Source organism: Sminthopsis crassicaudata, chromosome 2 (assembly GCF_048593235.1).
Source record: "Sminthopsis crassicaudata isolate SCR6 chromosome 2, ASM4859323v1, whole genome shotgun sequence".
NCBI lineage: Eukaryota > Metazoa > Chordata > Mammalia > Dasyuromorphia > Dasyuridae > Sminthopsis > Sminthopsis crassicaudata.
In genome coordinates, this window is record NC_133618.1 from 593,597,802 (window position 1) to 593,611,054 (window position 13,253).

At 34.7% G+C, this 13,253-nt stretch overlaps 1 protein-coding gene across 1 annotated transcript in view; it reads left to right on the forward strand.

Moving 5' to 3' along the window:
* The first annotated feature begins 262 nt into the window (after window positions 1-262).
* The window catches only part of LOC141553751 (pancreatic lipase-related protein 2-like), a 33,551-nt gene continuing 20,560 nt past the window's right edge, over window positions 263-13,253 (forward strand). The window contains exons 1-5 of the mRNA XM_074285238.1: window positions 263-286; window positions 768-816; window positions 4,293-4,447; window positions 8,072-8,197; window positions 11,448-11,582. Coding sequence (XP_074141339.1) covers window positions 768-816; window positions 4,293-4,447; window positions 8,072-8,197; window positions 11,448-11,582 — 465 coding nt within the window. The 5' untranslated portion in view covers window positions 263-286. The remainder of the gene's footprint in view (window positions 287-767; window positions 817-4,292; window positions 4,448-8,071; window positions 8,198-11,447; window positions 11,583-13,253) is intronic.

Genomic DNA, 13,253 nt, shown 5'->3' on the forward strand with positions numbered 1-13,253 from the left:
TTGATAATCAAACCTCTCCGAAAATGAGATAATCAATTCAGATTAACTAAGTCGCTTTTTTCATCCAGGCCTCCAGATTTCCTTTCTTAGAACCTCATTCTATAAACAGCTCTGCTTACTGTGGCAATCAACTTTTATGTGTTTATGATAATTGAAGGTTAAAGTGTACACGTGTCCCCTTCTATCTTTCCATGTTCTTTCCCTGGAAAGTCCAAAGGAGAAAAGCTTGGTTATAAAAGACATAGCCACCTGCACAGTTGTGGGTGGGACCAGTTGGAACTGCACAGTAAGTTGAAGTTTGCAGTGTGTCCAGGAATCTTGCTTAAGCTTAGAGACTAGAATTCTGTTTTCTAGGGAAAACTGAGGGGTATAGAAGGGAAGAAATGTTGTATGGTGGAAGGAAACCGGAAGTCTAATGATCTGGATTATATTTCCAGTTCTGCCATTAGTTGATTGTCCAATTTTGTTTCCTAATTCCTTCATTTGTAAAGTAAGAAAATTGGATTGAATTATTTCTTATGTCCTTTTTAACTCTACGATCCTTCAAGATCTAACATTTTATGATTGTCTGATACACTATTTCATAAACACATTGTGATATTATAACACAATTATTTCTTTTTTTCCTTTTTTTTACAATTATTTCTAACAATTTTGAAATGTCAGAAACATTACTTCAGAATACATGGAATAAATAAGATCTTTAAAAGCAATCTTGCTTTTTATAAGACTCATATATATGTGTAAAATTTTTAAAATTCATTTAGATGTTGCAATTTTGGACCATTACACTTTTCTTCCTGGCCACAGTAAGAGGTGAGTATAATGTTTATATCTCTTTTAGTAGAATTTAATAATGTTTGAGTTATTTAGGATGATGATCTATAGTACATTTCAGAAAAATACCTTCAGTCAAAGATCTCATGGCTATCACTAGAATTATTACTGATGTTTATATGTCAGATACTCAGACAAAAGAAAAGAACATCCATAGTATGTGGTAGAAAATGTTATTCTTAACACAGTTTTTTAAGTGCAAAGGTCTCCCTTCACTTGGAGCTACAGCAAGAATTTTGTTCATTTATCATCCTGGCCATCTAGTAGACATATAAAGATAGATTTAAATTTTGAGGTTTTGCTAAAAGAGGTGCAAATAAGAAGACAAAAATTCAGGATATTGGATCAATGTCTTGTTTACCTAAAAAAAAAAAAAGGCCTCAGGAACTAGGATTTCCTCAGAGTTTCATTTGATAAAGGAAAAAAAAACCAATCTGAAGCATAGTTTGAAAAGGTGAACATCAATGTAGCATAGCATGAATAATTAAATATTGAATAATAAACACATAATTAATTAATAAAATGTCATTTTTCAATCAACTTTCTCATTGACTACTCATTGAAAGCCTTCTTTCAGGGTATTAGATAATATCTGATTTTCCTAGTTCTTCACTTACCTATTTGACTGTTCCTCCTTTCTCTACCTTTCCCTCCCAAAATGTAAACCTGACTCCTAAATTTTAATATGCTCAAAGATTCTGTCTTCACCCCCCTTGCATTTTTTCTGGATATGTTTTGCTTTGGAGATATGTATGTGTGTGTGTGTGTGTGTATATATATATATATATATATATATATATATATATTTATATATACACTATAAAATTATTCTGCATCCTAAATCTATCACTTCTCTGTAAGAAGTAGATAGTATGTTTCATCATTGATCTCCAGAAACATAGATGATCATTGTATTGACCCTACTTCTTATGACTTTCAAAATTGTTTGTCTTTGGAGTTATTATTGTAAAAATTGTTCTACTGCTAATTGTTCTGCTAATTTCATTCTCAGTCAGCTTATAATATTATTCAAAATCATTCATTTTTATATTATTGTATAAATTGTTCTGATGTTGTTTCCTTCATTCTGCATCAGTTCAAATAAATCTTTCTAAATTTCTTTGAAATCACCTATTTCCTCATCTCTTACAGTAAAATTTGTTGTTCAGTTGTTTTAGTATTGTCCAACTCTTTATAACCCAATTTGGAGTTTTATTGGCAAAGGTATTGGAATGGCTTTCCATTTCCTTCTTCAGCTCATTTTGCATATGAGAAAACTTAGACAAATAGGGTTAAATGACTTGGATCACACAGCTGGTAGATATCTGAGGCCAGATTTGAACCAAGGAAGATGAGTCTTTGTAACTTTAAACTCATGTCCCACATTACATGAATAGCCCATTACATTGATATACTGCAATTTATTCAACCATTCTTTACATGATGAGCATCTCTTTAGTTTACTAATTTTTTTTTTTGCTACCAAAGAGAGATATTATGAATGTTTTTGTTCATTTACACATTTTTTAATGGTTTTGTTTGGTTTCTTTTGGGCATTGGCCTAGTGATGGGACAGCTGGATCAAATATTTTGCTAGAATTATTGTGTTTACCGATACATGAATGTGCTTTTTTTTTTTTTTTTTCACTTAACCCCTCTAACATTTTCCTTTTCCTTTTTTGTCATTTTTTCCAATCTTATAGGTATGAGGCAAAATATAAAAATTATATATTTTTTGCTATTAATGGTGATTGAGTTATTTTTTTTTCATATGGCTATAGGTAGCCTGAGTGTTTTCCCTTGAGAATTACCATTTCATATCCTTTCATCATTTATCAATAAAAAATGGCCCTCATTCTTAAAAAATTGAATCTCCAATGCCTAGAACAGTGCTTTACATACGACAGGCCCTTAAAATATATTCTTTAAAAGAATTAATTATGGAAAGCTACCTGGAGGAGGAGGGGTTTTGTGGTCTATTCCAGCTCTAAGTCTATGAACCAGTTTTTTTTAAAATTTATATTATTATTTTTAAATTAAAATGTCTTTCTTTATAAGGTAGAGTGATAAATTAGAAAGAGTGCTGGACTTGGATTAAGGATAATCTGAATTTAAATTCTGTGTCAGATAGTTAAGAACCATGTGATCCTGGACAAATTGTTAACCTCTCTTGACCTGAGTTTTCTCATCTGTAAAACAGTAATATTAATAATAGCTTTTTCTCTGAGAGAGAGAGAGACAGAGACACAGAAACAGAGACAGAGAGAAAGAGAGACAGAGAGACAGAGACAGAGAGAAAGAGAGTTGTTTTTTGTTGTTGTTTGTCCTTTGTTCTTGAAAGAGACATCATCAGGAACATGATGTCATGACATGCAAGTGAAGTGGATTTAAAGCAAGGTCACCTGCTTCTCTTTCTCCTCCAGAGAACCCTTGGACTTTTTAAGCTAAGGTTTTCATCAGGTTTCAGTTTGACCGTGGCTGCACTCATTCAGTGATTAAGACTAGGTAGCAGTTGAAGCAAAGAATCTACTTTTTCACATAGCCCAAAAAATCTAAATAAATAAAAAACATAAATAAATCCATAGAGGAAGACCCCCAGAGTTTCTGGCCAAAGCAAAAATGATTGCTCTGTGTGTGTGTGTACACACACACATATACACACATATATAAAATCATTGTTATAAGCGTGAAGAAGATAATCTCATTAGTTGATAATGCCTGGTATACATTAGGAATTCAATAATTGCATTTGGTTGTGATTGTGAACAAATTTATTTACCTTTCTGAGCCTGATTTCTCATCTATAAAACTGGAATTGTAATATATCACATCCAACATCACAGAGATATTGTGAAGAAAAAACTATAAATGATTGGCACATAGTAGGTGCTTAATAAATGCTTGTTAATTTGACTATTTAATTGAAGCTGTTATTATAATTGTAAAATAATTTTTGCTTAAATTGGCAACAGAAAATTTCACTAATTCTCAATGAACCTCATTAAATGAAAGGTCTGTTTAAACAATCTAACAAAAATAGTTTGTAAAAATTCAAGGCCATAATCCTGGATTATTTCCAAGTTGTCTTAGTTATTTTCAAAAATTCCATTTATCACTAAAATGACACTAAATGATGACTAAAATGACATTATGTATTCCTTCTGAATACCAGAAATTAAAAAGCACATAGTATATAGCATGCTGGTCTTGGAATCAATAAGATCTGAAGTCTGCTTTGAACTCTCACTAGCTATGTAACAATAGGCAAACACTAATCTTCTATGAGTCTCCTTTCCTTATGTATAAAATGAAAATCTTAAATCTATAGTACCTATCTCATCGTATTATTGTGAAGCTCCAATGCAATGCTCTCCATAAAGAGTGTAGAGTGCAAACTTTAAGACATTATATAAATGTCAGTTAGTAATGTCTTGCTTTTTATCCCCATGCCACAGGGAAAGAGATATGTTTTGGAAGACTTGGCTGTTTTTCAAATGACAAACCATGGGCTGGAACACTCCAGAGACCTTTTAAAGTACTTCCCTGGTCTCCTGAGGAGATCAATATCCGTTTCCTTCTCTACACCAATGAAAATCCAAACAACTTCCAAGTAAGATTAATTTATAGAAATAAACAGATTGTTTCTCTTTGATGTCAAAGTGATAGTGATATTATAATAGCAAAAATCATCATAGTAATCATGGCGCTGTGGAAAGAGCCCTGGGCAAGGTACCAGCAGACATAGAATCTCATCCTGGTTCTGATACTTTGTGATGTTGGGTAAGTAATTTTCTTTTTTGGGCCTTAGTCTCATTTGCAAAATTAGAAGATTGGAATAAATGGTCCTGATGTCCTTTCTAACTCTTATTTCTAACTAGTAAATGCTCTATTAAAGAACCCTTATAAGTATTCAGGGACCTGCTATTTCAAGGAGCCCTACTTGGAGTCTATAAATAAAGGTTTCTTGCTTATCCATTTTAATATAGGCTATTGTGTGAAGTATAATTTTTGCATGTATGATTAAATCAACTTAAAACTTAAGTTCCCCCTATGTGATAGAAAAAACAATCCTTCAGGAAGCTTACATTTCATGTGGATGGAATCTCTGAAAGTCATACTGGAGATATATGAAGTAATAGTTTAGACTTGGAGAAAATATAGTACATACAATATTGTATAAATTCTCACATGTTTAATAGCATCAACTGAACCCTTTCCATCAAAAGTAGGGATGCAATAAGAAAAAGGTTTGGTAGTTAGATAAGGAAGTCTGAATGCAATGGATACACATTTCTCCATAATATTGAAGTGCCCATCTATCTTCTCATCCATCCATCTGACTACAATAGCTAACTATCTTTGTACACAGCTGTCAAGGAATTTTTATCAGCTTCCATATTAGAGGACAAAGATTGGCTTTTCCTTTTATATTTTAACTTAAGTCTCATAGTTCCTTGATTCTTATTTCTGTGGATAGGAGCACTTTTCCATGGGGTTTAGAAAGCTTAACATGATATCATTACTTTTTTGTCCCTACCCTTTTCCCCGCAATAAGACCTGGTATTTTTACTTTTTTATAACTTAATTCATCTTAATTTTCAATGTTTCATTTTCTTCACATGTTTAGCACTACTTTTTACAAGATTTTAAGTTCCAAACTTTTTTTCCTTCCTCTGCTATCTTCCTAAAATTATAGGCAATTTGATATAGGTAATATATGTGCAAGCATATAAAACATATTTCCCTATTAGTCACAATTGTGAAAGAACAAACAGATTAAAAGGAAAAAAATGCAAAAAGAGAACAAAGCATGTAAAAAAGAATGTGCTTCAATCTGCATTCAGAACCCATCAGTTCTTTGTTTGTTGTGGATCGCATATTCCTTTATAAATCCTTGTTTTGTCTTGGATCATTGTGTTGTTGAGAATAGCTGAGTTAAACATCATACAACATTGCTGATATTAACAATGTTGTTCCAGTTCTGCTCATTTCACTCAGCATCAATTCATGTAAGTCCAAGTTTTTCTGAATTCTACCTCTTCATTATTTCTTATTGCACAGTAGTATTCCATTATATTCATTTAGTACAGCTTGCTCAGCCAATCCCCAATTAATGGCTAATTCCTCAGCTGCCAATATTTTTCCAACACTTAAAGAGATGCTATAAATATTTTTGCATATGTAAGTCCTTTCCCCTTTTTTATGATCTCTTTGGAAATATCAGCTAGTAGTGGTATTGCTGGATCAAAGGATATAAACAGTTTGGTTGCCCTTTGGGCATAGTTCCGAATTGTTCTCCAGGATGTTAACAGTGCATTAGTATTCTAATTTATCCACATCTTCTCCAACATGTATCATTTTCATTTTTTTGTCATATTAGCCAAACTAATAGTTGTGACAAAGTACCTCATTGCTGCTTTAATTTGTATTTCTCTAATCAAAAGTGATTTGAAGTACTTCATATGTCTATAGATAGTTTTGATTTCTTTAATTGAAAACTGCCTCTTCGTATCCTTTCATTGTTTTCAATTAGGAAATGGCTTATATTCTTATAAATTTAATTCAGCTCTCACTATGCAATTGAGAAATGGACCTTTATCAGAGATACTTGCTATAAAAATTGTTTCCTAGCTTTCTGCTTTCCTTCTAAACTTGGTTGCATTGGTTTTGTTGGTGCAAAAACTTTTTAAATATAATCAAAATTATCTATTTTACATTTTGTAATGCTCTCTACCTTTTGTTTGGTCATGAACTAACTTGACTTCTTTAAGAATTTGGATGCTATACCACTTGGTGCATGTGTTTAGTATTGATATTTCCTCATTGTTTATGGTCTTTTAACAACATAAAGTTTCCTTCCTTATCTCTTTTAATTTGTTCTATTTTTGCTTTGTGTGAGATCAGAATTGCTGATCCTGCTTTTTCTTTTTTTTTTTAACTTCACCTGAAGCATAATAGATTTAGCTCTATATTTACTCTGTGTATACCTGTCTGTTTCAAGCATGTTTTTTATAAACCACATAAAGTAGGATTCTGGTTTTTGATCCACATTTTTATTGGCTTCTGTTTTATGGGAAATTTCATCCCATTCACATTCACAATTATGATTATTGTGTATTCCCCTCCCTCATCTTATTTGCCGTCTCCCTCCTTTTACTCTTTCCCTTCTTAATAGTGTTTTACAGCTATCTACCACCGTCCCTGGTCTGCCCTCTTTTCTGTCAGAGTAGCCTTCCTTATTTAATCTCCTCTCTACTTTCCTGTGGGATAAAATAGATTTTTATATTCAACAGTTGTGTATATTATCCCCTCTTTGAGTCAATATTGATGAGGGTAAGATACCCATTACCCACCCTCCCATTTTTACCTTCACTCTAATAGGTTTTTTGCATCTCCTGAAGTGAAATAAATTTGCCCCATTCTACCTCTCTTCTCCTTCTGCACCCATTTGAGCAATTCTGCTTTTTAAGCTGTTGACTCTTTTTTCATAATTTTCTTGTATCACTCTCATTTTTTCCCAGTTTTTTTCTTTTACATCTCTTACATGATTTTAAGCTCCTTTTTGAGATCTTCTATCAGTTCTTTCTGAGTTTGAGACCATTTCCCATTTTTCTTTAGGCTTTTGCTTATAAGGTATTTTGACATTGCTGTTCTCTTCTAAGTTTGTGTCTTGATCTTCTCTGTCACCATAACTTTCTATAGGCAGATTCTTTTTTGTTGTTTTTTGTTCATCTTGTTTTTTAACCTTTTCCTTTTCTTTTAAATCTAAGCTCTGTTCCTAGAGTAGAAGGAGCACTGTCCCAGATTTCTTGTGCCAGAAGCTGTACCCTAGTTGTTTACCTGATACTAGATTATTGTTGCCCTGAATCTCACCAGGGACCTTCATGTCTGGTGCTGCACTAAGTAGTGGCTGGTGCTGCTTAACCATAAGGACCTATTATTCTTAGAATCTGATTTTTTAAATTATTTTTTCATCGTTGGAATGAGGTTACATGCAGTCATCTATAAAATCTTTCCAAGTCACCCTTATGACCAAGAACAGGCATTTCAAAGATGGATTTTTTGAATGAAGGGTATAGTCTGTGATGAGGGACAAGTTACAAAAAACTGTCCATTCCAGGGATTGAACTCATGTCTTTAGTTTTGTTAGGTCCGTGAACTAATTTGCTAGATTGAACAGCTACAGATTTAGGAAAGGCAATACTTAATTTCTACTCCATTTTGTTTGAAACAGACTATCCTTCCAGATGATCCATCCACCATTGAGAGTTCAAATTTCAAAATGGATCGGAAGACTCGTTTTATCATCCATGGCTTCATAGACAAGGGGGAAGAATCCTGGTTGAAAGACATGTGCAAGGTAGGAGGCAGACATCTGGTGCTGTAAGGTTTTAGTCTAAAGTTTTGAGGCAACAGAGCTTCTATCAGCTTCCAAGGAATAGATTCAAGCATGTATTAGAGTGTGATTCTGAATCCTTACTTGGACAGCTCTGGGACTGACAGATGAAATATCCTTTGAAAAAGTTTTTGTTCCTGAATAATAGTGTTTTTATATCACTAATGGGAACATGTCAGATTAGTAAAGGACAATTAATTCCCCATTTTATCACAACTGATTTTCTCTCACTTACCATGTAGTCTTCAAAGCAAATCCTGCACAAGGAGTCCCTGCATGAAATCTGCTCCACATCAATCTGGACAGCTCAGTGGTGATGGCAATAGTCTATGCCAGTGCTATGCACAAATTGCAAAGCAACAGAGTGGCTGAGATCACGATTGCTGTATACTGTTTTGAAGCAAATACAGATTACCACATGTGATCCTTGATGATTCAGAGATTTACTGATCACCCAAATAATAGCCCCAGTGATGGAGGGACACTTCTGCACTGGCTAAAATACTGGAGAGGATCAGTCATTTAGTCAATAGACATATACTAAGCCCCTGCCATGTTCCAGACACTGTGTTTAGTACTGAGGATACCAAAAGAGTCAAAAGGATGGTCCTTGCTCTCACAGAGTGTATAATCTAATGATTGTATAATGGGTGTAAGGTTAATCCTAAAAGTCTCAGTAAAAACCATAAACAAATTTTATGTTTCCTCTCCTATAAAGAAAGGAGACAGTCCTCTCTCTTTCAATTCCTCCTGTTTACTCCTCCCAGGTATTAGAACTGAAAAGTGACTGAAATAGATATGTCTGACCCTCTTATTTTTCTGAAAAAGGAAAAATGACTCAAGGTTTGAACTCAAATCCATTGATTCCAAGTGCTATGCTAATCTTTTGAATCTTCCTCTCAATCAGACTCAATTCTCTTTTATCTCCTCTCTAAATAGAATAAATGTAGTTGTTCTGTGTTGATTTGGCAATCAAATCAAGCAGTTCCTCTAGCCAATTCTTCCTAATTACATTAACTTTTAAAAAATTCTTATTTTCTAGTTGCTCCCATAAATCTTTTCCCTTTATCTTGCTATTTCACTCTCCAATACCATAGCCATAATGACCAAAATTTCCTTTGTAATTCTTGGCATGACATCTGTGTTATCCCAGACAAAGGGGGCTAATGTAGGAAGTATGTTACAAGAGAGTATAAAGAGCTTTGTATTTGAAATAAAAACACATATATTTGAACCCCCAATGTGCTGCTTATTATTTATGTAACCTTAAATAAATCATTTACCTTCTTTTGGACTTATTTACTCATCTAGAAGAAGAAAGAACTAGAGTAGATGAGCTTTAAGCTCCCTCCTAATCCATGATTTTCTGACTTCTTTGAACCAGTTTGTTTGAATTTTTTCCTATTCTGTGGGAATAATAACATTTGTGCTACCTGCCTCTTAGAATTGGCATGAAAATCAAGTGAGGCGACCTGTAACAAATGATATAGGTAAGCTTCCACTAAAGTCTAGTGCTGGTGCTCATCTTGACATAGTGTGATGCTATATTCTCAAAGGTTATGTCAATGGAAGACAAGATGCAAAGTGTTCAAAACTAAGCCTGGTGATAGACTGTATGTCCCAGTGCCTCATTCGGTGCTGGAAACACAGCAGGAATTTCATGAATATAATGAACTGAATTGAATTGAATTAATCTAAAGATAGCTTAGCTGACCAGGCACAAACTCATTACCAGAAAATGGATCTCTAGGTGATGGATTTTTTTTAATAGTGATTATGTGGTATGATTAAGATTATCCTTATGTCCACAATCTTCTAATTCAATCATAAATATTTCCAAATCATGTTCAAATCTCAAAAAATTCTACAAAAACTTTTATATTGACAAACTAACCTACCTCTCATGCTGTAGGAATCTTTACCTTATAACTTTATTATGGCTTACTTACTCATGCTTTGTGGTTCTGGTCTTCATGAGAGAAAGTTAATGGTGAGCAAACAAGAGTTAGAGGCAGGGAAAATTTCTGATAGCTCCTTTCTTTCTCCCTGTAGGCATAAACGTCAGCCAAAGATCCCCAGAACTGTTTGGATGCTTTTGTTTTGGTGATTATAAAGAAGGGGAGAGTAAAGATAAGGCATCATTCTGAAATCCTACAAATCTGCTCTCAGAATTTGTAATTTTACTATTATCCTGCTGTGCCTAATGATACAAAAGCCTCCCGTTTTGCCTTGACTGATTTAACCTGTCATAAAAATGTTAAACCTGTGACAGAAATATCTGCCACAGCATTTTCCTAGCACATACCCACACGTAGCATGTAGTTAATACTATTAACAGGGAAACAGACTTTTAAAAAAATGAATTGAGTTCTGGTCTGAGACCTCAATTGTCTAGTTATCAACTTCCTTTCAATTAAGACAACTTTAGTTCAATAGGAAGAAAACTGATTTTGGAGTCAAGAGACTGGAGGTCAATCTATCAACCCTTCCACAAGCATTTATTAAGATGCTTTGTACCAGCAACGCTGTGAAATTCTTGTGATACCAGAAATGAATGTCATTCTGCTCTCAAGAAATTTTACATTCATTCTCTATCAATCTATGCCATTCTCTCAAGATTTTGTCCTTATTTTGACTGACTAGATGGGTAAACTTGGGCAAATCTTGTCACTTTCATGCACCTAAATTTCTCTATGAAATGACAGTTGGGCTGGGTGATTTCTTGGATATAGCTCAGCTCCAAAATTCTCCAAAGTCTCAAATACATCTTCCTGCTTGAATCTCTGTTTCCTTATCTATAAAATGAAGGAACTGAGAGAGCTGGTCTCTAAGATTGTTATATTTCTAGCAATTTATGAGTCTGTAATTTGATTCCCACTTAGTCAGCATGAAGCTCACTATCTATGTCATGGTTTTAGAGCTGTCCCAGAATAACCTGACTTGAAATTTCCAAGTATCCTAAATACATAGGAAAGAGAATTGTTGTCTAAATTAAGTTACATGAAGGTTACATCCCAAATATCTACTCCTCAATTGTTCTCTTGAAGCAAGAAAAAGAATTTGGAGGGAGTTTTAAAAAACAAAAGAATGAATGCTGTTGACAAGCAAACAAGTCTTACTCTGTCAAATAAAGAGATGCTAAAGTAACCTGGTCTATAAGACTACTTTTTTTGGTTGAGTTATTTATTTATTTACTGCTGTATGTTTTCTCTAGCAAATGTTTCAGGTGGAAAAAGTGAACTGCTTCTGTATTGACTGGAAAAAGGGTGCACGAACGAGATATGCACAAGCAACCAACAATATCCGGGTAGTGGGGGCTGAACTGGCCTATCTGATCAATGTACTAAAGGTAAATTGCCTTCTTCAGGCTGTGCAGTAGGACAAAGCTTCTTAAACTGTGGCTTAAGATAGCATATGAGGCCACATAACTGAATGTGGGGGTTGTGAAATTATGATTTATAATTAGCAAATGTTTGATTTGAATATCTATTCTATATATCTATATAACTAGCCTCACATAAAAATTTCTCAGGCAAAAAGGAATCACAAGTGGAAAAAGTTTAAGAAACCCTGTAATATTAATTTTTAAAACTGATATCACATCTGGAGTCAACTTTCCCAAGTAATCGTGGTCATGATTCCATTACAGGTATAATGGATTACTCAGTGCCAGAAGTTTTAATAGATAAGCAGTTCCTTGAATAAAAAATATACCCAAAAAATACTAGGTAAAAATGGTTCCCAAGGTGGTGAAAATCAGAAAGGTAAAAGCCACTGGCAAGGAGATTAAGAGCAGTATCAAGGAAATTCCCTGGGGTCGTTAGAATTCCCTCCCCAATTCTTAAAACTATAAAACTATTTTTATTTTCTCTAAGCCCAAAGGGCCCATAGTCGAAACCCAGATCAATCTCCCTGGGAGGAAAGTTGACTCAAATCGTCCCAAGTATGCTCTATGAATTCTTAGTTCACATCAACCTCCAATGGGAGTGTAAGAGGTAACTCAAGTCTCCTTAGTTCTACTCTTGATCTGTAGCACAGCATTATAAACTAAGAGAGCTAACAAGGATCCTTGGGATTTTTCTTCCTTTGGGAACACTAACGAGCTACAGACAATGTTAATATTGTGACTATAATTCACTTTTACAGAGTACATTTAAAGATAGTACGAGAGGTCTTTTGACTTTTCAGAGTTATTAGAAAAATGTCTAGAATACTTTGGGAAGGGTCTTGCAAGTCAGACTTGCAGTTGATCTTATCTGCCACTGGTCAGCAGTATTAGCATTTTCGAAAGCTGGAACAGCATGTAGGTATATGAAACAGACTGATTTTACGAGTTGAACTAGGCAGAATACATTTTGTGCCTTTTAAAAAACTGGATCCCTTCACCTCAGTGATAATTCCATCCAGTTCCTTTCCCCCCCAGCTAATATTGCCCCAAGTTTAGCACAGAATCAGGCAAACTGGAGGATGGGAACATTGGCCCAGGAAGCCAAGCCTGATAGACCACCAGCAGTCCTTAAGACTGAGGTTAAATGCAGCTGCGTGTTAATGTATTCCCCTTTGTATTTTTTTTTTCAAACTGAGGGTGGGCATTCTGCTGCAGTTGGCATTTCAGTGTAACATGAGGAAGTTGTGGTCACCTGGAGAGTAGGGGTGGGTAGAATGGGAGTTGAAGTTGAATGAAGATGGGGAATGGAGAGGAGAGAGAGACAGAGAGAGAGAGGGAGAGATAGAGAGAGAGAGAGAGACAGAAACAGAGAGACATAGAGAAAGAGAAGGAGGCAGTGAAAAAGGAATGGAAGGAGAGAGGGAAAGAGGGGGGAAGGGAATGCCCAAACAGTTTTTAAAACATGCTTTTTGAATTCTTGGGGAAGACTGATAGCTGCTACATGTGATTAGACTCTGGGAAGCCTGCATGGCACTAGTCACTTGGCCCCTGGAGCAAGGTATCTGCCCCCCATTAGGGAGCACCCAGTTATGACAGCACAAGAAAGTGGGTCCTGTGACTTACTTTGACTTG